Source organism: Gossypium hirsutum, chromosome D09 (genome assembly GCF_007990345.1).
Source record: "Gossypium hirsutum isolate 1008001.06 chromosome D09, Gossypium_hirsutum_v2.1, whole genome shotgun sequence".
In the NCBI taxonomy this organism is placed as follows: domain Eukaryota; kingdom Viridiplantae; phylum Streptophyta; class Magnoliopsida; order Malvales; family Malvaceae; genus Gossypium; species Gossypium hirsutum.
The window spans coordinates 37457060-37483669 of record NC_053445.1 but is presented as its reverse complement, the minus strand read 5'-3'; the positions used below and the strand labels follow the sequence as shown (position 1 = coordinate 37483669).

The window sequence follows — 26610 nt, the reverse complement described above, 5'->3', positions numbered from 1 at the left end:
GTTTGGTTTGATTAAATATATCAATAAAATTTCATAAAAATATTTAAAAATTTTGGTTCAAAAGATTTTTACTTGATTTAATCGATCTGTATCAATTTTCAATCCAATTAGTCTGACTGATTAATTCAATCCGGTTCAAACAACATTGTTATTAAGAAGGCTAAATTTTCAAACATGATATATTAGTTTTTTTTTCAGTATGAAATTATTATTTAATTTTTTTTTTGAGTTTGTGGTAATTTTAGTAGAGATGAATAAAATATTTATTTAAATAAAACAAAAATTTTATTCGCAATTTAACCTCTAAACTATATTTATTTTTTCATATTGATACTTAAACTTCTATTTCTATGATTACCTAAATTTTACTTCAGTCAATCGTTTCAGCCTATTTAAGTTAACATCGTTAAAAAAACCGTTCAACTTGTGGAGCCAATCGAAGTATGCCCATGTCATTTTTATATACATCATCATCATCCATATGGAATAAATATATTATATATTAAACTTAAGTTAATTTAATTTATTTTTTTTATTCTCTCTTACCCCTCCCTGGTTCTCTCTCTTGCCCCCTCTTCTTCTTCAATCCAAAAGCCATTTTCATGCTCCCTTCTTCATTTCCAGCAAACCATTTAGTCTAATACAAATGCAGAATGGAAAATACGTTTGAATCTACAGTGCAAGTTGAGGTTTGAAAAAACCCATCAAAATTCGATCAACCAAATGAAAGCTTGGATTTGCCAAAAAAAATAATAATAATAAAAGAAAGAAAGGGTTTGGCTGAATCAAGGATTTGGGGTTTTTTGTTTTTTGAAGTGGGGATTTTTTAGAGGAAAAGCTGTCGGATTTGATGGAATTTGAGTTTGGGAGGGAGGGATGCTGAAACAACAATGGAGATTATGGCATTTGAGGAGGCCATTATCGTGTTGGCCATGGCTTTACATGAGAAGAGAAAGTGGGGAGAGAGAGAGAGAGAGAGAAATAATTAAAAAAATAATTCAAGGTTTTCATATTAAAGAAACATGACATGGAAAATATTATGATTGGGTTTCAATTTTTTTATTTAACACCATTTGAGTTTTGGACTTAAAAGTATAATAAAAGTTTAGGTGTTTATATGGAAAAGAGTTTAATGGGAAAATGAGTATAGTTTAAGGGCCTAAAACAAAACTATGAACGTCAACATTTTTAAAAAGTAAAAGCTAGGAAGTTAGATTGGTCCACATGGTAGCCATGTGGTCTCAACACTATACCAATATTCTTCTAGTGGGTTAAATCCATTCTAAGTACCAAAAATATAGTTTAGCTTCTAATTTGGTCTTTAAATTTTAAAATATTTTAATTTAGACTCAAAAGTATCAATATATTTTACAAATGTGGATTAAATTGTAAAAATGGATGCACCTATCATATAAACAACTTGAATCTGATGTGTGAAAAAAAGAAATAATTCTAAATTCTATCAAAACTATTTGCTTTTTTTTTTAAACGTGATATCCAAGTTGTTCATATGCAAGGTGCCCAATTTTTTTTAAAATACACCCAAAAGAAAGGCATGATTAAAGCAATAATAATAATTTGAGGACTCAATTAAAGCATTTTGAAACTTAGGGACGAATATAGAATCTGGTGGAGTTTGGGGGGATTGATGAAGTTTGACCCTATCTTTCCGTAGGTGTTATAAATTTAGTGGACCATAGGACTTTTACTTTCAGGCTTAAGGTTAAGGAGGCTCAGTACTTCACCAGCGCACTTTAACACGAAGCCCGCTACCCAACAAGCAAAGCCACAGAAATGTCATATCCGCGGGCAATTACCAGTCAGAGCGGTAGAGTAATGAGTAATGCGCGCAAAATGAAATTATCTATTTCCCATCAACCGGGTATAGCCAGTAACCCAAAAGAATAATAGATTGAGTGCGATTCAATGATTCTGGCTCGTTCTTCGCTTTCCTTCCCATATAAAGTGCCTGCGAGGGTTGGGTACTAGAGGCAGTCAGTTTCCTATCCTTTCTTTCATACCTTCTCTACTTTGCCTTTTGGTTCTCTGTTTATTTACGGCTATACCATTCAGCTAATGATAGCTTACTGTGATCGGAAACTCGAGAGCCGTCGCTCTGTCCCCGCTCTCGGTTTCCCTCGGTTTAGGTTTTTCCGCCACCGGCGATTGCGGTAACCCTTGTCTCACTCTCCAACCTAAAAAAGCAGCGAAGAGAAGTTTTATTTATTTATTTATTTATTTAAGATTTGAATCACTGTATAATATACCACGGTCGATCATTTCAATCCGATGAGGAATTCAAAAAATAACCGTAAGGAACCGGAGAAGAGCCGGAGGGTAAGGTTATCTGAAAGGGCGTCGTCGTTTCACGGGAGAATCCAGACGATGGAACCGGTGGAGCTGAGGCGGCCGAAGACGCTTCCCGACCTGCTTCCAGAGAGGTCTACTTCACTCTCATCCGATGCGAGGCCGCCGAAGTTGACGAAGCTGCTATTGAACGTGACGATTCAAGGGAGCCTCGGAGCCGTGCAAGTGGTGATGTCACCGGAAAACACTGTCGGTGACGTAATAACGGTATCCGTCAGGCAGTACTCGAAGGAAGGTAGGCGACCGATGCTGCCGCCAACGGACGCCGCGCTATTCGATCTCCATTATTCTCAATTCAGCTTAGAAAGTAAGAAAAAAGAACTACCTCCGAAAATTTATTAGACGTTAGATCAGGTTTCTATATTTTTGGGGAAACGTACGGCTGTAATTGATTGCCAATATTGTTGCGTTTGTTTGATCGCAGGTTTGGGAAGGGAAGAGAAGCTGATAGCGTTGGGATCAAGAAATTTCTTCTTATGCACAAAAACGGCGGCATCGAAGGACGGCCAGAATAAAACGGCGTCGTGCTCAAATGAAGCGGAAAGTGTTACAAAAAGCTCGAAACATTGGTTCAAATTCATGGATTTCTTGTTTTAGAAGCATTGTTTATGGGTATTGTATTTTGTAAAAAAAAAAAAAGATTATGGAACATGCAAATTTATGAAAAATTGCATGTAGGGTATTTTAGAATGGTTAGGGAAGGAAAGAGAGAGTGTTTAATTAATCATAATCTCTCTTCTGCTTAATTATTTGCTAAAAATGTATAAAGTTTTTTGGCTTAATTTATTAAAGTTGGAATATTTCTTAATTTGTTAATCTCAGTCATTGTTTTATCATGTTGGCTTAAATTGAGAAAAAGAAACATTGGGATGATCTCAATTCTAATGAAAGACACCAAAAAAAAAAAAAAAGTGATGGTAAGTAAAATATCTTGGGTTTATTTCTTCTCACTTCCAAACACAAGAGTATAAATCAAAGAAAAGACATTTTTTTTCAAAGTAAATAGTAAATTATACCTCCAAAATTGATATTATCTGTTTATTAATTTCCATAAATTTGTTCACGAGTTTCTGCAACGATAAAAGTGCTTTTCATATGAGGATATAATTGATAAATTTTTAAAATGATAATTGAAAAAACTTTAAACACAATTTTGTAATGAAAATTTTTGAAATATGAAGCAACCAAATATATTGATTTTTGAAGAAAGAAAAGAAACACCATTAATGAAGGCTTAACAGGATAAAGCGTAAGCTGTGATTGGCCCTGAAAATGGATGCTTGGATATTCCTTTGAAGCTAAGGGTTGAGACTTGGTGTCGCATTGGCAATTCGAAGTAACTTGCACACAAAATTCCAAGTTCCAACTACCATGTTGAGTATCGAGGAGAGTTCTTATATTAGAGCAAAATTAATTTTATTTTTTATGTTTTTCTGATTTAGATTTGATTAATTTATTTTTAACCGTTATAATAATTAAATTTTACAAAGACAATTGTGGTAGTTTATTCCATGAGTGGTGGGACAGCTATTAGGAGCAAAGGTTTAGAGGTGGTGTTTGAGGAGAGCAAAGGTTATATAGTAGTTAATCTTTTGTGTCTCCCTATCTTGGTATTGGAGGATGATATTGTAAAGGGAGGAAGGCTTAGCTTAGGTCTCAACTATCGAATGCTTTACTCCATAGATGCAAGTGATAAAGTGGCAAGTTGTCAAGCAAGAACATTGTTGGAGTTAATGGGAGGTGACTAGATGGAGTATAGTCAATTTTGGAGAGGTGATGGACTGATGGATGTTAGTATGAGTTCTTCCCCATATATCTCTTGAGTGATTACATGAGTTCACTTTATACGATTTGGCGTTTGGAAAGGATAAGATTAAGCTTCGAGTTTCACCAAAGTCTATGCCAATACTTGGACGATTTGGCAAGGGTATAAAAATTTGGCCCTAGATGAAAACTAGGTTATAAAGTGATTTGGATTGAGTCAAATTTCTAACAAGGCTATGAAGTGACTTTTGTACCATCGTGATTAATACCCTTAATCGTTGTGTCTTTTAATTAATTTCTTGCTAGACACAAGTTCATCTTTAATTGAGTTTTTGAAATAGCGACACTTTTATTTCTCTTTAAAATTTGTTTTAACTTCCAATTCAAATACTTATAAATAAGGCTCCCTTGTGATTTCCTATATAACTTGTCTCTTCATTTTCTTCTTCTTTACCTTCGACATTTTTTCATTTTTATTCATAGGGAAGTTCCTTATTATCTTTCTGTTGTTTGTTGTTTTATTTTTAGGAATTGAAGTCAATCATTCAACATTCCGAATGAAGGATGTTTCCATAAAGGGTGAGGAACGATTGTGTTCAACCACTATTGTGGATATGACTACCATGTTGAAAATGTGATATCTCAAACATCCTCACTAGAAGTACCAGTTTTTTATTTCTTCAGGGACACGTCGAATGAGTAAGGTTACAGGTAGTGGGAAAGGATTTTTTTCTTCTTTTACACTTGTTTGAGACGGGTTTTCAGTTACCATTTCATCTTTAGTTTGTAAAGATGTTGTGATTGTATAATATTTCCCTTAGACAATTGTTAGTAAACTCTTGGCACCTATTAATATTGTATTTTTTGGATTATAAAAAACGTTGAAAATAACCTTCTTCAATTAGATTTAGGAATATGTTTACCCTTGTCTTTAAAGGTCCTCATGGCATAAGTTATTTTGCACCATAAAGCAATCTTATCCTTGAGGTTAACAAGTTCCCTAAGAGTCTTGCCTTTTATCCCGCACAAATACATTCAAATAAAAAATAAGTTGGAGGACTTTCCATTCCACCATTAGTGGACCATCCCTTTGTTTGCAATGCTTTTGGCCCTTCTATTTGATTGAGACCTTGCCCAGGACCAATTGTGTCGCCTAAGATTAGAGCCACTGAGGTTTAGCAATGTATAGTTTATGGATAACTTTTGAAGGTTTAGTTTTGAATAATGTAACCTGTGACACCCCATACCCAATCTAATCATCAGATTTGAATGCGTGATATCATATTACGTTGTTGGAGCAACTTAGACTAACTCAATATCGTTTTACTATGTAACGTACATTCACACAAATAAATCATGTATAATTTCAATTAAATCATGTGTACGAGCTCAATGAATGCCAATTGATCTAGTTTAATATATTTAGGAGTTGTACGAAATTAAAAAACGAATTTAGGATTTGAATCTAAATTCTTTTATCTAGTTTCTACATAGAGGTCTTGAAACATGACCTTCATGTCGCAAGACATGATAAAATTTATTTTTATTTTTATTTTAATTTGATGTTGATGTGTATCAAGACATAAGGATACATGTCTCAAGACTAGGGCCCTCGTGTCTCGAGATTCTCCTATTTTAGACCTCTAAATTTGATGTTTTGTTGTCTCGAGACAAAGGCCACTGTGTCTTGGGTCTTGGATTATGATGTCTCAAACTTGCTTGTTAAGTCTCGAGACTTGTACCCAAACATGCACGATTTGATCATTTTTGTTCTTGGGGTCTTTAGACATGGTCGTTATGTCTCGAGATAATATTATTATATGGGCTAAAATGAACATTTAAATGCATTCAAACATCAATAAATTCATACCTAACTTGAGCAAACTTTATACCAATTTCATATACATCAGTTTAACAAACAAATATGTAACCAAACATTCGAACAACTTAGCAATCAAATCACCTTTACCTAATGTAGTTAAATAAATGGCTTAATACTTATAACCATGCACACTCATACATTACTTTAGCATTAAAATTCAACAAAAGACACCTTATAGTTCCATAGCTAATCAAAGCATACCAAATTGACCAAAACAATATTTAACAACCAAAAACAACCTAGGTGCATTTTTATATAAAAAGAATTACAAACTTAACTTGAACTAAGCTGAGTTACTGTCTTTGGAAGCTTTGCAACTTCGGTCTACTAAAAATTTGTTTGAGACTAGCGCACAAAGAAAAATACAACCGTACGTTAAGTATTGAATACTTAATGGTGCTAACACAATTAGAAATCAATATAGAAATAGCATGAAATCAAATTAAATAGAAAATTTGGAAATCATTATATCACATATTAATAAGTTTAATATTAGTATCACAATTCACATAACATTCAATATTATCCATCTCTTAAATCACCCTCAAGGTATTCATTTTACACAATTAGTTATAAATAATGTTGACACACCCACAGGGTTTTAACATCTCATTTCATATGACATGAATCGATCTTTATGTCAATACTTTTTAACATAACCAATTTGTAACAACCCGATTTTGACCCTAATCGGAATAGTGGTTTTGGGACCACAAATCCGAATCAGAAAAATATTTTAATATTATTTTTAGTGTCTATTATATGTTAAGTTATAGGTGTGAAAAATTCGTGTGGAAATTTAATCGTTTGAATGTTCAATTCGATAAAAAGGGTTTAATTGCGTAAAATGAAAATTTAGGGGTTAAATCAAAAATACCTAATTGTTGTTGTCTTTTAAAAATGGGGGTCTTAAATGTCAATTAGACCATTTGAAATGATAGTGGGTGGCTATGGACAATTATATCCTTATGTTATATGAAATATAAATTATTTATTAAAGGTTAATAAGGTAAATAAATAAAAAACTAATATATGTTAATTAAAAACCAAAGAAAAATCCAAGGGTTATCATCTTCTTCACTAGCCGAAATTAAACAAAAGAAAAAGAAAGAAAACCTAGCTACATTCGGTCATATAAAAGCTTGATTGAGGTCAGTTCTTTGTTCGGTTTTTAATAATTTTTACGTTTTTGATATCGTTGCTTTGTGTTCTTCAAAACCCATGTTTTAATTTTGTGAATTGTTGATGATTTTGAAATGTGCCATTGATGAATGCTTGAACTTTGTGATAGTTGATGATGAAAAATGAAAGATATGCGATAGATTAACATGTTTTGTCTTTGAATTTTTAATGAATTTGAGAAATTAGAGCTAAATTGTGAAAATAAATTTTTGAGGGATTAAAATGTGACATAAATGAAATTTGTGGACTTGAATAAAGATAAGGAACATTCGGCCCTAGCTTAGTGTGGGCAAATTTTGTGTAGTTTGTGTTTTGTGCAAAAGGACTAAATTGCAAAAAGTGTAAAATGTCAGGGGCAAAATGGTAATTTGCCCATTTATGTATTTTTGGATTTAATTGAATGTTTTGATGAATAAAAAAATTAAATTTTAATATGTTTAGATCAAGAAACGAAGAAAACGGATTTGGATCGGGGGAAAAAGAAAGTAGTTGAATAGTCGATCGTGTCCGCTGATATCAGAGGTAAGTCTATTAGCTATTTAATTTTATTAAATCAGTATATGAGTATGTATATCAATTGTATTTTTGTTGAGTTAAATTTAAAAGTATAAAATTTGAATTGAAAGTATGAAATTATGTATACATATATATGTTAAATTCGAATGACTATGAATATGCAAATATGCATATAAATGTCATTGTAATAAATTTAGGTATGAAAATATATGTATAAATTATATTCGAATATACATGTATATACATGTAAAATTTGTTGTATTGAATTTAGGTATGAAATTACAAAGGTATGAGATATATTCGAACATATGCATGTATGTGTGAATAAGGTGTGAATTTAGTATAAAATAGTTGTATAAGTTGGAGCGAATAAGTATGTGTACTTATGAATAAATATTTATATTGAGTATAAGGATGAAATTATATTTATATATATATATGTTAAATTCGAATATGTATAAGTATATAGGTATATGTTCTTGTTTCGAATATAAGTATAGAGTAATATATGTTTGTTAGATTCGAATAAGTATATATGTACATGTATAAGATCTTGTATTGAAATGGTATATGAAATTATATCTGTATATATGGAATTCAAATGTTAAAGGTACATAGAATATTATAAGTTAAATTTTATGATATTAGTAGTGGAATCTAAAGTATGAGGTTATATATATAAATGTGTTTTGGTTGAATTATTTAAGTTAGATTTGATGATTGGGATTTATATCTATCCATGTGTTTTAAAGATATAAGTATTGAATATTGAGCTGAATTTTATTTGGATTTTATATACAAATATGAGATACAACTTCTGTGAATTGAGATTCTTTTGTTAAAGCTCAGTATCAATCGGATTTATTGCCAGTGAAATTATTCAGACTAAACGTCTAGCAGGCTAAGTGCCGGTGATCTGAATCAGGCTATAAGCCTAGCAGGCCAAGTGCCGGTGAATCTGTTAAATTAAGTGATTATATGTATTTGATACATATATATATGATTTTGTTTATATGTAATTGATGAGCATATAAACGTTTGGATCTTTGTATTTAGTTAGTAGGCACATATATTGGTTGTTATGCAAATTATTGAATATATGTATGCATTCGGCATATGTGGATTATAGGTATAGATGTGCATTTGGCTCACGTAGTTGATAAGTAACAATATATGTTTTCTGACATATGTAATTGAAAGATCATAGATATGCATTCGATGAAATGCAAATGATAAGTATACTAGCAATCAGTATATACAATTAAGGATTATGTTTGTAACTTGATTATAAGCATATAATGTTTATACATATGTTCGTTTATATGTATTTTAGATATGTTATAAACTTACTAAGCTATAAAAGCTTACTTTGATTGTTTTTGTCCAATTGTTTTATAGATAAAAATCAAGCTGCAGACTCGGGGATCATTAGCGAAGATCATCACTCTATCTACTGTCTCGGTATTGAAATGTTTAAATTTTAACTTATGGCATGTATAGGCTAGATAATATTTTGGGAGTCGTACTTTAATGTACTGTATATATATAATTAATAGCCATACGAAATTAGTTTATTTTTCTTATGGTTTAACTGAACTGAAATGTTATGTTTTGTTATAAAAAGTTAAAGTAGAATTTATAATTTTACTTACCTAAAATTTGACTAATTTAACATAGATATAAAATTCTTGAATTCTACTGAATGTCTGTGTTAGGTTGTGTTTTATCCAGTAACGCCTTGTAATCCTAATTTATTGACGTATACGGGTTAGGGGTGTTACATAATTAACAAATACAATTCACATTTGTTTATTAATAGGACCCCTATCAACTGACTCGGGTTTGAGAACGGATACATGTATCAATCCACCAACACATTAGAATATGCAACGAATTGCTAATTGGGCATAAATGCACCAATCCCACCAACCACACCAGAATATGCTCGTACCCCTAGGGTATTTGAGTTAGTGATACGTTCTCAACCCCTAGGGTATTAAAGAACTATCACAATATGATACGCGCTCTATGCTAAATCTCCCACCTATCAAAACAAACCCTATAATGTGCCAACTATACCCATGACTCTATCTGGCACTGTTAATAGGGCATTAATAAATACCAATAATCATCAAAACATATTACAAACCATATAATATAACAAAATCGTAATGCGATTTTCATAGTTACAAATGTATATACATTTCAACAAAAATCAAGTGCTCAAATATATATGTAAATTATATTCGACACCATTATCATTCGATTACTTTTAACTATCTATTGAAGCATAATTGGAATCAATTATGAGATCACAACACAAGTATACATGTACAAATCACAAGTATAAATATAAATACATATACATATACCTTAATTCACCAAAGTTATTTTACTTCCATTAACATTTTGCCATTTACTTCTATCCTTGTACTTTCATAGCAGATTTTTTAGTATGCCTCATATGTCAATCAAATTTGAGAGATAATCTCCCAGTTAAACTCTGATTATTTGTTTCAGTCGAACTCTGATTAGTTTAGATTATTTTATTATTATTTGACCTACGAATTTAACCTATAAATAGGCCATTTTACAACCTTAAAAAATACACTCATTAAATTATTAGAACTCATAACACTTTTGGAGAATTTTGTGTTTATATTTTGAAGGTTCTTTGTTTTCGGGTTTCGGGATTTAGTTTTTATCTCCATCTTTTGTACTCATCATTCTTTTGCCATTATAGTAAAATTTTCTTTGCCCGTCGCTTTTTATCCTTTTTGAAAGGGGTTTTCCACGTTAAATTTGTGTTTAATTTATCAATTTCTTCCGCTATTTTTTACTTGTTCGTTGCTTAATTAGGTTGATCCCCAACAAGTGGTGTCAGAGCTAGTTCAATTTTTGTAGATCAGCCCGTTCAGGGATGGCAACAACAAGGTTTGACATTGAGAAGTTCAATGGCATCACAAATTTCAATCTATGGCAAGTACAAATGATGGAAATTCTAGTTTAGATGATGGTCTTTGTCTTCCTTGATGCTTGAGGGGGACGTCGATCAGCCTTCTGGTGATGCTTAATCCATATGTAAAGATGTTGAACGAGATTTCTCTCTTGTTTGAAAATTTTGAACATGTATCGATGTTAAAATAGTGATAGACACTTTGAGCTTGGATTAATAGATTCTTGGTGTTGATCTATCCATTAACAGTTTCCTTCATCAGTTCTTTTGTCAATTCTCCTTGTTTTTAAAGGAATAGAAAGGTAGTCTGTTGAAGTAATTGAGTGAGATGTTTGATGATGGTTGTGAGCAGGGGCGAAGCCAGAATAATTTTTTAGGTGGGGCCAGATGAAATTTTAATTTTTTATAGTTTATATCTTTATAATTTTTAAATGATTAAATCAAATTTTTATAATTTTAGGGGGGCCAAAGTGTAATTTTACCTTTACTAATTTAAAATTTTTTAAAAATCTCAAGGGCTTAAATTTTAATTTTACATTTTAAGGGGGTCAGGGGCCCTGCCAGCCCCCTAGATTCGCCACTGGCTGTGAGAGGTGGTGGTGGGTGTGGGTGGTTCATTAATTGTTAGCATCAGGATCCTTTAGGTTATCTCTTTCAATTGCAAAAGCTTGGGATCAATTTCTTATAGTAGAATGTTCATTGATCCATTCATGGTTGACTTTTTAAAGGTCCCAGTAAGGTGCGGGCAAAGCTCCTATCTTCTACTTCTTTGATGATGGATGCATCGTCGTTATTGTTAGCTAATAAGTATTGTGGTTGCTTTACTTTATTCTTCACTGGTACCAAGTTTCGAGGAAAAAGAGTTTTGGCCATGTTAGATTATCTTATCATCTGACATTTCAAACTTTTCCTTCCCCTTTTAAGTTTGTATACCCCTCTTCTAATGTTGTTTTACGATCGACAATGAGGGGGCGTTCTCTTAACTACAACTATGAGGGTCATTTTTTGAAAAGACTGAACGAAATGCTGGCTAGTGCTACTACATATTTAAGCTAGATTAAGGTAGTGATATTTTAGTTAGCTTTCTTCCTATTTTTCCATACTTGTTTAGGCCCTTTTTATGATAAATGTTGATAGTTTAAAGGTCTAATGCAAGGTCATTCTAATGAGAGTTTGCCGACTCAAGTATAATGAAGAAGGGTGTAGACGACACTCATTCAAGTGTTTTGAGTGTCAATAGTTTTAACGTCCTAGCATAGCCTCATCTCTCCTCCATTGGGCAAAGTAATGGTTTGGTTGCCCTTTTGAGCTAGGGTTATGCTAGTATCTTAAGGACCGACTTTGACTCTAAAAATATTTTTCTTCTTCCTTTCTTAGCTACTCTTTAACCCTTTTAGCACCTTTTCGAAAACACTCCCGGAGTTGAGCCTAAAGAAACTCATTCTAGGCTTACTACTAGACTATAGGCTAAAACTCTTCTCCCACTCTTGGATCTTAACGATACCCTTCATCTTGAGTAGTGGAAGGAAATGAAAGGGTATGACTATTATTCCATCATTGAAATTATGGAGAAGATTAATGATAAGCTTCTACAACATCGTTATAACCTCAGTGTTCAATTTTACCTTGGTTCTGGTAGTGAAAGGCATCTTAGTCTCTTTGTTCCTGATGATGATAACTTCCTAAGGGCAAATATGTAACTTTTTGGTTGATACCCACAAACAACATTGATTATTATAACAATGAAGTTATACAAGGTGTTTGGTGGACAACAAGGGTGGTTCACATCGTAGGTGGTGCGAATAGCCACTATAGATGAGGGTTTGAAGCTAGTATTTAAGCAAATTAGGGTTATATAGTCGCTTTTCTATCCTCTTATATTGGTGTTGAAGGATTGTATTTATAATGAGAAGTTGGCTTAGTGTAAGTTTTAGCCATTTAGTCCTTTACTCCATAGGTGTAGGCAATAGAGTGGCAAGTTGTCTACTGGGAACACAGTTGAAGTCAATGTAAAGTGACTAAGTGGAGTGTAGTCAAGTTTAAAGAGGTGATGAATGGATTGGTGTTAGCAAGAGCTCTTTCCATATCTTTTAGGGATTGCATGGGTACACTTCATATGATGTGGAGTTTGGCAAAGTTGAGACTAAGCTTCTAGAAAGCCAAGCTTCGCCAAAGTTTATGCTTCAGCATTAGATAATTTGGTGATGGTATGACAATAATTTATATTGATTTTACATGTCAAATTTAAGTGAAATTAATATATTTAATAAGGATGGTGTCAAAGGGCAAATCTCTTTAAAAATGATAAATTTTTAATTTAATCCTTCTAAAATTATAAAATTATATATTAATATAATGATAAATTTAATTTTACCTAAAAGTAAAAATAAAAATCTAATTCTAACCCTCCAAATAAACCGGCGTCATGCATCGTCATTGGGTAGGTATTCTTATAAATCATTATGATTGCTAAAATTTTGACTTATTGAATTGGATCTACAATTTTTCTTTTAAAGACTTTGAGGAATTAAGAAGAAAATGTAATAATTTGCAAAAAGATGTAGGTCTTTATTTATTATCATTTTTCAGTTTTAATAAGATAAAATGTAGCCATTTAATTAGTGAGAGCTATTTTTCACCCCATGCACTCCCTTGTCCCATCAATGTGCTTTCTGCCTACATAATTTGACCATTCACCGTCCATAAACATAGGCTGGTTGTGCACTCGCATCGCGTAACTTGCTTTCTTATGCCATTTTACACCATGTAGGAGAACGATATGTAAAGTAGGGTTTGACTAAAACGCTCCTAAAATTATTACCAATTATGTTTGATTATATTTACTGTTGTAAATACCATTCATCTTCAAGATTATGAAATGAATTAATTGCGTCATTAATTTTTTAATACAAATAGTATATATGAGGAAGTATTTAAAAAGTTGTTTAGTAATTAGGTTTATACATAATTATTTGTAATTATATATTTTGATATGTTAGGCCACCATTATAATTAGTAAATCTTACTAAATTGAGTATAATAGGAGTACCTAAACTAACATTCTCTATTATAATTATACATTTCGATATGCTTGCCTTGGATGAATACCAATCCATTAGGAATACTTTACAATTCAGCATCAAAGATTGAATATTCATCCAAGTATATATTATATCTTATAATCCACTCTCTATTTCTATTTATTGTGAACACGCTCCGGTTTTTAAGGATTTGTGAGAATTAGAATAATTACGCAAATCACTGCAAATAATTATTCAAATCTTATTTTCCTATGACTTTTCAAACATTCCGTACATGATTTAAATTTTAAAAGCTATTTTTATATAATAATAATTTTAGTTTAATTATATAATATATATTTTAAGATATAATCCTATTATTTTATTAGTCTAGTTTAAATAATTTGAAATTTGTATTAACAATTGATAACCTCCTATACATTTTTTACCTCCTTCGTGTATCTCCTCTTTTAATCTTTCCCTCTAACTACTGCCTCCCAGTGCTGTCAAACTAAAGGAAAAGGCTGAAGTTGCTAGGTTTCTTCATTGCCCAACCTCATCAGTTTCTCTTGCTTCTGTCTTATGCCATCATCAGGTTCTGTTAGTTTATTTAAAATTGTAGGATACATAACTTGAGAGAGAAAGAAGATGATAGTTTTTTTTTTTTAATTCGTTTATTTAGTAATTTTATAGAGCTTGAGAGAAGGAAAGACGATGGATATTTCTGGAAATGGCTTTGATTATTATTTTAGCTTTTATTTTTATAGAGTTTTCTATAGCTTTAATTAAGATAGTGTTCGGAAAGGTATTTAGGTAGTATTTGAAAAGTCACTTAATAATTAGATTTGTGTGTAATTACTTGTAATTACATAATAGTGGCATGTTTTGTTAACCATTGTGACCGGTCTATCCCACCAAATTGGGTGTATCCAATTACACTTTTCAATTCTTAAGTGAGAGGGTGAGAATTGGAGTAATTATGAATGTAATTACAACCAAATCTAATTTTAAAATTTCTTATATTATAAATCTTAAAAATTATATTATAAAAATAATTTGTGTATTTTATAAAATTATAACAAAAAATTATATCATTTAAATCCTAAAAATTTTCTAAAATTATAGCAAAAAAAAACTTATTGTAAAAAATAATTCCAATGTTGTAAAAATTTTATAATATATTTATTTATAAAAGTTATGACCAAGAAGTATGAATATAACTTATTTATTTGTCTATGCTATATATTATAAAAACAAGCTACTTATATATTAAAAAATATTACAGTTTTTTCTTATCATAACTTATTTATAAAAGAAAAACTTTCTAAAGTTATGACAGAAAATTATATTATTTATAAGAAGTGTTATGAATTTTTTTGAACAATTTATAATTTTTTTAAAATGTTATATATTATAAATTTTATATTATTTTTTACTTAAGTAATATTTCAAAGGGATATAATCCAATATAAGTCTTTCTCCAAATTAAGTTTATATAAGCTTTTATAATTAAAGTTACAGACCATTTGGATTGTAAACCCAAATATTATAAGGTTGATACTAATTATGCAAATAGAAAAGGCTTTTTTGCACCATATCATGGGGTATGGTACTATTTGAGAGAATTATGACAGACATAATCATCATAGACAACTTGCAAACTCTTTAATTTGAGACATTAAAGGCTTTGAAATGTGGTTGAGAAGATATTTGTTGTTCTAAAAAAATATTTCTCATATTAACAACATCACCTTAGTATAGCATAAAAAAAGGGGTTGGATCGTATTAGCATGTTGCATATTTCATAACTTCAATTATAGATGGAACTGAGATGATTTATACTTCGAAGAATATATAGAAAAAGGATTAATAAATGATGATAAGGAGAATATGTTAAATATTAAAGAGGAAATAATCTTACAAATATGCACTAGAACAATTAAATAAATTTGTATATGATATTTATTTTTCTTACTATTTCTATTAGTAATCATATTACCAGCTGCTTTTTTTAAAATTAACATAATACTTATGATGATTTGATTTTAATTTTTGTTACTTGTTTAGAAACTATTTTGGTCAAACTAATAATATTTTTATAATAATTAATATTTTTAAAAATACAAATTATGTAAATGTGTTTTACAATTTATACTACCAAACATGACATAGGTAATTATGTTGTAATTACACTTTGTCAACCAAACACGTCTCGAAAATTATAATTTTTTGGGTAGACACTGCAATTAGTGGGTCTCATTCAATTGAGTGTAACCCTCTTTAATTCTTAAGAGAATGGCGAGAATTTAAGTAATTGTGCGACTAATTACAAATAAATATACTCAAATTCTATTTTTCTACGAATTTCCAGATACACTCCACATGATTTAAATTTAAAATATTAATTTTATACAATAATTACAATATTTTAATTTATTTACATATATTTTATTTTTAAAATATAATTATATATTTATTTTACTAGTATTTTTAAATAATTTAAAATTTTTATTGAAGAGTGATAAATATTTATATATTTTGACATACTAAATAATTAACTAAATTAATTAATATTTATCATAAATTAATTCTACTAAATTTAACTAAATTACATATTAATGAGTATGTGTTTAATGTTAAATAGTGAATAATGCAACAGATATGAAATGTTAGAATAATCAGATAAAATTGCATAGGGTGTTTATTTTTTCTATTGTGGAATTCTTTCTATCACATATGATGGTTTGATTTCAAGTATCATTGATAATTTTCAAAATAATTAAGATTTTTTTAAAATTTTAAAATTATTTAATTATGTAACTACAATTTAACTATCAAATATGACGTAGGAAATGACGATATAATTACACTTTATCAATTAAATACGTCCATAAAATTATGTAATTACAAGAGGGTATAATTACCGCCCTAATAATTTTACTTTTATCCAATTACTATTTAGTCTTCAAATAGACCTTTAATGATTTTTTTATTTAATTAAAATGTGCAAATCTTATAATATTTTTTAAAATTTTCTAAAATTTATTGAAATAAAGATTATTATTTGTCTCACATATATGGTTGCTTCACACAACAATACCATCTTTATATTCTATTACTACACTCAACATATATATTAATAATATTTAATATTATTTTAAGCATCGACTTATCATATGATAGGGACCCAACCCAACTTAAATTTAAATATAAAATATTTGGAGTCACACCCAGCCGACATTTCTAATGGCTGTAAGGTGGAAATGAAAAGCTGAAAGATTCATAACCCCAAATGCCTCATCTTTGCCGACTGTAACCTCACCTGTATGACGTATCCTTTTTACAATAATTAATTTTTATTCTTTTAAATTTTAGCCATATGCAATCATAATCATTCAAAACATGGCTCCTGACGTCTGGTTTTTGCCCCTTTTTAAGACGGAAACAACAACTCATCAATAGTTGAATTAATATGTAATTTAAATCTGGTGCAAATAGGAAAATATATCAAATTAAAGAAAATCAAGATAGAAATGATACTGGAAATCGTTGGTTATAGTATGTATTTATCATGAAAAATCTAATGGAAGAGAAATATAAATGATGAAAAATTGGTGGTACTAAAAAATTATTAAAGATGTATCATCACTAATAACATCATTCTAATGCTTCTTAAGTTATGCTATTAATTATAATGACAATATGCAAAAAATTGGTGATACACCAAACTAGTCATAACTAAAAATAAAAACTGCTAACACCGTCACGACTTTTAGAAAAACAAAACCAACTCTTTTTCTTGTCACCATTTTTGGAGAAAACGAAATCAACTTTATTTATAAACATACATGCCTTGGCTTGATAGCATTTGCTAGAAAAATCACCTTGAAACCAAAAGAATTTGCCGGGGAGAATTGTTGTTTTCATGTCAAATCTTTGGTTTTGCCTCTCTCTTTGGACAATCCTCGTCTATTTAACTCAAATCTTCAATTTCGCATATGATGAAGTAATAAGCAATTTAAAGATGTTCCTGACTCAGAGGAAAAAAAAACACTCCTTCAAATTTGTGTTAATGGGCAGTTTGTCCCTTAAACTTATTTGAAATTATTTAATTCATATTTCAACTCCTTTTTTTATCTAGTTAATACTTGAATTTGTATTTCGTTACTCATGTTAGTACCTCCACACTAATATCATTAGTTTATGCTGACTTGTCATTTATAGCCAATCTAGTGGTGACACGTGGCAACTTCTTAGTATTCCACATGATAGACATAAATTAAAAATCTTTGAAAATATATAAATTATTAAAAATAAAAAAAATTACATCTAAAATGAACATGGACAAATGGTTGTCCAAATACATCTGAATCTGGACACTCCTTTGTTCGGATTCATTCTAGATGTATTTTTAATAAGTTTATATATTTTTTTTATTTTTTTTATAAAATATCAATTTTAGGATATTGGTATTTTAAAAATATGTAAATATATGAATTAATAAAAAATTAAGAATTTATAAATATATAAATATATAATATATGAATAAATAAAAAAAGAAAGGAAATAAAGAAATAAAGTAAAAGATAAAAAGATAAATAAAAAATAAAAAAATGCATTTAAATTACGTGGCGATGACATGGAAGTGATGCTAGTGTTTAACAAGTGACATGTGATTTCCATTGCACTCCTAACACTAGTTAACAATACAGTAACCAAAATGTTACAAATTGATAACATTAATGAGTGTTTCGAAATAAATTAAAGTTTAACAACCAAAACGTAAACTTAACCAAACACAAATGACTTTTATGATACTTAAATTTTATAATATCTATTCTATTTAATTTCTTTATTTAAGTATGATTATTTGCTTTAATCTTATTGTGTTAGTTTTATATTGTTTGATGTGTAGCAATGGATTATAATGCAACAAACAACTCATTTCATCCAATATAAAAAACGTGTTAGAGAAGAAGTATAATGATAAATTTAATTCTCAATGTTTAAATATTTTGTCAATTTGATTCTTATTCTTTTCTTGAGCTAAATTTGACCATTAACATTTCAAAAAGAGTTAAATCATTTTTTTAATGGAAATATTGACAAAAACATTAAATTGTTAATAATATTGGTGTGACAATCTGCATGATAGTCCACATATAGTTCATGCTAACATGGAAATATTTATTTGAAATGTCACGTTAACAAAGAATTTAAAATTTATAAAAATATTCAAAAAATTTAAATTAAAAAAAGTTAGCATGAAGTACATAAGAGTTGTCATGTTTAAAAGTTTAATGTTCAGTTAATATTTCCTTAAAAAAAAGCAACTTGACTCTTTTTGGAAGGTTGATAATTAAATTTGACTCTTTTTAAAAGGTTAAGAAAAGCTAAATTGACAAAATAAAAATTATTATAAGTATTATTGCTACAATTCTGAAAAGTTTTAAAAAAATAATCAACCATTGCATGATTGAGGATTCGAAAGCAGTGTTATCTGTGAGCAGTGTTATCTTCACATCCATTTGAGGGACCAGATAAAATCTCATGGTGTCACACTTTGACAGGAGCTTTTTCCTTCAAAAGTGCTTACAAGATCTTGAAGGAAGACGAGTGGAATTCTAGAGATGAGAAATGGAAATACGCATGGAAGCTTCCAGGTCCATAGAGAGTCTGTTTCTTTATTTGGACTGTCTTATAGCAAAGACTTCTCAGTAATGCAGAAAGAGTCAAACGAGAACTAGCGGTTGATCCTTCTTGCTCTATCTATGGTCATGAATCGGAAGACATTTTGCATATTCTCAAAGATTGCACAACAGCTAAAGATGTTTGGAATTAGATTATCTTAGGTAACCACTTACCAAAATTTTTCTCTAATAGTTTATATGATTGGATTCTTTCTAATGTGCAGGACAATATTATGATTCATGAGGGAGGAGCCAATTGGGCTTGCCTCTTTAGAATACTTACTTGGAGTATCTGGAAGAACCGAAATCTCTTTATTTTTCAAGGAAAAACTTGAGACCAAGTGAGATAGTCAAAGCTTTGTATAGTTGGGCCAAACAATTCTTTTTCAGTCTATAGTGACGAAATGATGGGTTGCAACAACTTGTCCATTGATGACCGGCCTTTTGGAAAGCAGATCTTCCTTAACACTGACGGTGCTATACAACTGGATTCAGGAAACGCAGCATCTGTAGAAATGATTTGTGATGATAATGGAGAGTGGATCTTTGGGCATAACTGATATATCGGGAAGTGCTCAATTGTTTATGTCGAACTTTAGGTAATTTTGGAGAGCCTTAAGCTTATCTAACACAGAGGTCGTGACAAGGTCATAATCCAATATGAGAGCTTGGAGGTTATTAAAACTATCTAAGGAAGTGTTTTCACTACGTCGAACTCAACATTGATTAGACGAATTCAAAACATCTTGGCACAAGAAAATTAATCAAACTACAGATTACTTAGCTAAACTAGCTTTGGTCAGAAAAGAAATGTAAATTTTTAACCTCCCTCCTCTCCTAGAAACAAATAAGGCAAAGGGTTTTCTTTTCAAAATACTTTTATGTAATTAGTTAGATAATGTTTTACTTTCACCCCCAAAAAAAAAAAAGAAGGGAATTTATATATCACTTTTGGTTAGTTAAAATGGAATATGACAAGAATTGAATAGTCTATTTGGTGGGAATGGAATATACGAGAGTGATAACATAATATTATATTGTTTGGTTTGATAGAGTAATGATAATTTTACTATTAGATAAAAATATTTTGTTTATATTATTAAAAACTAAATAAATTATATTTTAGAATAAAATAAAAATTACAAATATAATTATTCGTAGAATAGTTTACTATTTAATTTAAAAAAATATATTTAAAATAATAGGTAAAATAACACAAAACATGATTAGCAATATAATAATTACTAATCTATATAATTTTAATTTTAATATAATAGTCCCCATACTTTAAAAAAATTAAAAATTTAATTCCTTTACTTAGATCAAATCCTAAAATAATACTAATGTTTGTATACGAACCTTAAATATATCGTTCCTATTGTAAATTATTGTAAATATATTACTACGTATTGAAATATCTTATAGTTAAACAATATAATTCTTACGAAAGAATTGCTTTCTTGTAATAAATGCAATTTCAGTTCAAAGCTTTAAAATCAAATAAAAATTATGCAAGGATAAAATAAAATATTATAATGCAATTCACTTAGAAATATTATTAAGAATTTTATATTTTTTAAATCAGATAAAATTAAGGACAATTATTTGGTATATAAACGGTGAATTATTTAATGCTATTTGAAATTTTATCACATGTTTTATTTTTATTTTTTAAATTTTGGGATAAATTTTAAATTTATACATCAACTTTGATTCAATGTGCGATTTGATATATGAATTTTAATTTGATGTAATTATATACATGTAACTTCGATTGTGGTTCAAATGCATACACGAAACTTTAATTTTAATTCAATCATACACATTTAAAGAAATAAATAATCAATTTATTTTTATATTGGATAAATATAATTATATGTGTATGCAATATATAAACATAAAATAATGTTATATCAATAATTGTGTTAATAATTTGTGCGAATTTGATCAAATCAAAATTTCGTGCAAAAATTGTACAAAATTAAAGTTCATGTATAAAATTGTACATTAAATCATAGTTTATGTATAGTTTTGAGATTTATCCCTTAAATTTTTAAATGCAATTTAAGGGCACATATCAAAATCTTAACTCCACTTGGGGAGTGAAAATTTGGTGAGGTGTCGATCATTGAACGCAGCTAATTTTTTTTACCCAAATCTTTTTTTTTGGAACAATCTCATTATAAGTTCTAATTAAACTTGTTTTTTTTGACACAATGCCTAGAACTACCCCATAAATAAGAAGATAATGCGCTTTAGTGCATTCGAATACACATCCTTCTGCATTGACAATAATACACATACTAATCGAGCTAAGACTCAATTGATTTTATTTTTAAACCCAAATCTTAAGTGGGAAACAAAGAGTGATATTGATACGGAGATATGAGGCCTAGTCTTTAGGTATTTGTAGATAGTTTTAGTGATGGGCTTATTATTGGCTTTACGAAACATATGGGTTGATCATAATCCGAAAAGGAAGCCTTCACAATTCACAAACAAATCCTTTAATATTGAAAAAGGAATAAATAAATATATTTATTTTTTAAAAGAACCCTAGAAATAAAATAAGCGGCAACTTGCTTATAAATTCATTTCGATTGCCATGCAATTCCACACTCTTCTTTAGAAGGCGTATTTTTACTCTCACCTTCTCCCACTCCTCCTAAAACCCTAGTTCTCAGACGCCACTAAAACCTTAGTCCTCTCACTTGTCTTTCATCATCCTCATCAATGGAGTTCTGGGGTAACCCATTCTTTCTTTTACTTATCTCTCTTCGATTTTATGTTTATGTTTCTTTTATTTTTTGAAGCTTTGGTTTTTTTTTTTTAAATTCCAATGAAATGATGCTAGCTTTCCCTTGGGTTTTATTTAAACTTCTTTCTTTCAATGGGAAGCTTGTTTTTGTGGCCGTGTTTGATTGGGTTTTGGGTTTACTAGTGTCAACGCTAATAGCATCAGTTGTTGGTTTCATTATTTGAGATTTATTAGTATGATTTGGCACATGGTAATTATTTTTTCATTGGATGGTAGCTTGTTGAAAATGATTATATGCAAATTATATGCTTTAGGAGTATACTTAAGACATGGACATGTTTTCATTTCAATTTGGGTTAATTAAATTGGATCATTTTTAATGCTACTATTAGGTATTGAAGTTAAAGCTGGACAGCCTATTAAAACAGATCCTGGTGCCAGTCATGTCATCCATCTTTCCCAGGTTGGAAACGATTTGCTTGTCTAACTTGATATTGTTATCTATTGTTGTTTATCTAAAACCATCTGCTTTGTTGCCTTATGTTTTAGGCAACACTTGGTGAGTCAAAGAACAAAGCAGAGTCGGTTCCCCTCTATGTGAATGTTAATGGGAAGAAACTCGTTCTCGGAACACTTTCCCACCAGAATTGCCCGCAATTGTGTTTTGATTTAGTATTTGAGCAAGGCTTTGAGCTCTCTCACAACTGGAAAAATGGGAGCGTCTATTTCCTTGGTTACAAAGCTTTTGTCCCAGAGGAAGGATATCCTTTTATCAGTAGCAATTATTTTGTTTTTCTTTTTTGTGATAACCAAACCTTTTTTTTAATGTGAATTTTGCCTGTGAAATCTTGTGCTTCCTTGACTTCTATGCTGTCTTCTGTCACCTCTGATGAGGAATTTGGTGAGTAATGGAATATATCTTTTGCCTAATTGCAAATTGCTTTAATCAAGTATTTCTCATGCGTATTATTCTTATATACAGATAGTGAGGAAGAAAGTAGCGAGGATGAGGAACTTCCTGTAGCTGCTGAAAACGGTTAGTTCTCTTTGTGTACTGGAATTTAGTATCAATAATTGAAGATTCTACTAATTTGCACTTTCAACCTGCAAACATTTTCTTCCATTACAGGAAAAGCTAAGACAGATGCAAAAACAGCCAAAGCTAATGCTGGGAAACCTGATGCTGTAAAACAAGCTGTCAAGATAGCAGAACCAAGCAATAACAAGAAAAATGAGGACGATGATGATGATAGTGATTCCGAGGATGGAAGTGGTTCTGATGATGAAGATGATTCCGAGGATGAAGACGAAGAGGTTCTCTTCTCAAAACTAAGCAAAACCATAATTTCATAATGAATGCTTTCCCTTTGTTCTGAGTGGTGTTTTTTTTGATATGACGTTAATTTTATTGTCAGTGACTTCAGTTTGATAATTTTTAAGGATTTGTTTTTCTCTAGTTGAAGTAGTGATTGAGAAATTTGGATTGAGTTTTTCTGTTCTTCTGGACAGATGTCTGTGGATGAAAGTTCAGATGAGGATGAGGAGACACCTAAGAAGGTACATTTTGTGGGTTCTAACTGGTACTTGATTGTTCAATCTGACCTGATTCAGTTGATGTAAATTTATGTCTCTGGATTTCAAGGTTGAGTCGAGCAAAAAGAGACCAGCAGAAGCTGCAACACCTGTTTCTGCAAAGAAGGCCAAACCTGCAGCGACACCTCAGAAGACAGGTCTTTTCTCATAGTTCACATGAAACTCTGCCGTATCATATATCGTTTCGACATTTTTTTGGCAATGGTTTACCTGGATCTGGCATTCATTTCTTTAAGATCTTATGATTTCATTATTCCTTGCTCTTGCAGATGGTAAGAAGGGTGGTCACACTGCAACCCCACACCCATCAAAGCAAGCTGGGAAAACTTCTGGAAAGAGTCCAAAGTCTGGTGGTCAATTCTCTTGTGGATCTTGTAGCAAGTAATTGCCTATAACTTTTAGAACTGCTTCCAATTTTGTTTTGAATCGGTTTGGTTTCTTAACTAACTCCCTCCATTCACCATGAACAGGTCCTTTGGTTCCGAGGGTGGTCTAGAGTCCCACAAGAAGGCCAAGCATGGTGGCAAATGAGATGATATTACATGCTCTCATGTGCATGTTTAATTTTTGAGAGATTACGCTTTTCTTAGTAAACTGGTAGTTTATTGTTTAAAAAAGGCAATTGAGTCCCCTTGCTTCTGATTCAAAGCTTATCGTTTTGGCAATTATATATTTAGGGTGTACTGTTGCCTATCTCAAATCGGTTACTATTTTAGTCTTGTTTTTTTTCTGGCATTAAATTTGATGTTTATGTTTTTGGAGCCTATAGAAGTTAAACTTTTGTATTTTTTTTTTTTTTGGATAACGAAATGTTGAATGGCAATGCGTATTCATCATATGGTTAACCTTAGTATTAACTACTTCAACTGGTAAAATGATAATAATTTCAAGTGGTAATGCAAAATGTGTTATCATTTTCAGGAATGCACAGCAAGCTTTAGTGCATTCATTTTAACAAATGGCTAAAGGATAAGTTAAAAAATTATAATTGAAAGTAGGCATATAAAATTGTAATATCCACCACAACAATAACACCTGAGAAAAGTGGCATGCTATTGTCTTTCAAATGATTAATGCAAGTAACAGGAAATTAAGCTGCGCTCAAAGAAAAAAAGGACATACCAAAAATTTTGAGTTATACTAAAATTTCTGACTGAAGAGTTTGAATTTTTGCATATAGAAAAAGGTCCATCCATGAATTCCAAGCATCTGTTTTAGTTCCAATGGAAGACTGAGCAACAGATATGATAGTAGTAATAAAACAATGGGTATGAACTCTTTGTACCTATTATAAACATTGCTCTGCCTGCCTGTCTGTCTGTTCTCCAAGGACGTTGTAATACTTGATCAGATAAAAATGACCACTGTAACACCAACGTAAGTATAATTCTATATATGGTTTAGTGAACAGTTAGCTGGTTTGCCCGAGAGGTTAAGGGGGCAGACTTAAGATCTGCTGCACAGAAGTGCGCGTGAGTTCGAACCTCACAGCCAGCATATTTTAATTTTTTTTATTACTTTTTTTCTTTATATATTATAATGAAAAGATAACTGTGAAACGAACAGCTGGTTTGCACGAGAGGTTAAGGGGGCAGACTTAAGATCTGCTGCACATAAGTGCTTGTGAGTTCGAACCTCACAGCCAGCAAAATTTAAATTTATTTTTACTTTCTTGCTTTATATATTACAATATGAATATAATTGTGAAATGAACATTGGAATCAGCTGGTTTGCCCGAGAGGTTAAGGAGGCAGACTTAAGATCAAATACACATAAGTACGAGTGAGTTCTAATTTCGCATCTCACATCCAGTAAATTTTAATTTTAATTTTATTACTTTATTAATATATTTTGTAAAGTAGTTGTGGAATTAACACTGCAACTGGCTGGTTTGCCCGAGTGGTTAAGGGGGCAGACTTAAGATCTGCTGCACATAAGTGCGCGTGAGTTCGAACCTCACAGCCAGCAGTAATTTTGATTGGCTTGTTTGAAATGTTATGCAGACAGTAATTTTTTTCAATTCATGGGCTACAAATTTTTTCCTAATAATTGTTTATATTTCGATACTAACTAAATCATTTTGAATTTAACTTTTTGAAATTTTGGCATGAAGGGTGGATGTCGGAGAAAAATTAGAGATAAAGTAGCTTAAAATTTATATGTGGCAAATTTTTATAGTTTGTACTTTTAATATTATGCAATTTTAGTATTTTGATAATAATTTAAACTATAGACTTTTGTTTTGAGTTCATAATTTATTGATTTGAAAGGAATTGAAAGATTTAGTTAAAGTTATTTCATGACTCAAGCCCTAAAATGTCAAGAATATATCCAAAAAGGACTTGGAAGTTTGACGCATAAATTGTCGAAAACCCTAAAAATATTTCGCTTTATGTATTCGATGGCACTTTTGTATTTTCTCCATTATATTTTTCCCTATAAATAGACATTATTAGGTTGAGAGAGGGATATAACCATTATTGGTTTTATTTTGGTTTTGTATTTTATTTTCTTTATGGGTTTTTATCCCTCTTTTTTAGTTGAAGTTTGATTATCTAAAGTTTGTGAGATATAATTATTCTTAATCTTTTATTTACTCTTTAGTATTTGCATGTCTTTTGGATTAATTACAATTATTCAACGTTGTTAAATATTCGGTTGGTATTTGATAACTTAGAACGGTTGCTTTGTCAATTAGAGATTTAGGGTGGGTTTGGATGGGCGATTGGGTGCGGTGCGGTGCGGTGCGTTTAGCTTATTTTTTGTCTCACGCTACAATATCGCTACAGTATCTAATCTCACCGCCACCGCTGCTTTTACACTAACCGCAGGTAAAAGCACCGCCCATCCAAACTCACCCTTAGTTGATTAAGCAATTGTTA

General features: G+C 30.5%; 2 protein-coding genes and 2 non-coding genes across 4 annotated transcripts; all 4 read left to right on the top strand.

Annotated features, from left to right (window-relative positions):
• Nucleotides 1-1714: 1714 nt before the first annotated feature.
• Nucleotides 1715-3175, top strand: LOC107891647 (uncharacterized protein At4g22758). The gene is made up of 2 exons (XM_016816494.2): nt 1715-2674; nt 2792-3175. Exons 1-2 carry the CDS (start codon nt 2290-2292, stop codon nt 2962-2964), a joined length of 558 nt encoding a protein of 185 aa, XP_016671983.1. The 5' UTR covers nt 1715-2289; the 3' UTR covers nt 2965-3175.
• An 18787-nt stretch (nt 3176-21962) lies between these two features.
• Nucleotides 21963-24513, top strand: LOC107891646 (histone deacetylase HDT1). Its single transcript, XM_016816493.2, has 10 exons — nt 21963-22123; nt 22528-22598; nt 22685-22896; nt 23020-23036; nt 23118-23171; nt 23265-23449; nt 23645-23692; nt 23778-23865; nt 23998-24109; nt 24199-24513. Exons 1-10 carry the CDS (start codon nt 22111-22113, stop codon nt 24257-24259), a joined length of 861 nt encoding a protein of 286 aa, XP_016671982.1. The 5' UTR covers nt 21963-22110; the 3' UTR covers nt 24260-24513.
• A 629-nt stretch (nt 24514-25142) lies between these two features.
• On the top strand, nt 25143-25225 carry TRNAL-UAA (transfer RNA leucine (anticodon UAA)). The gene has a single exon. It is a non-coding gene; the product is annotated as a tRNA-Leu (tRNA).
• Nucleotides 25226-25613: 388 nt separating this feature from the next.
• Nucleotides 25614-25696, top strand: TRNAL-UAA (transfer RNA leucine (anticodon UAA)). The gene has a single exon. It is a non-coding gene; the product is annotated as a tRNA-Leu (tRNA).
• Nucleotides 25697-26610: the final 914 nt, after the last annotated feature.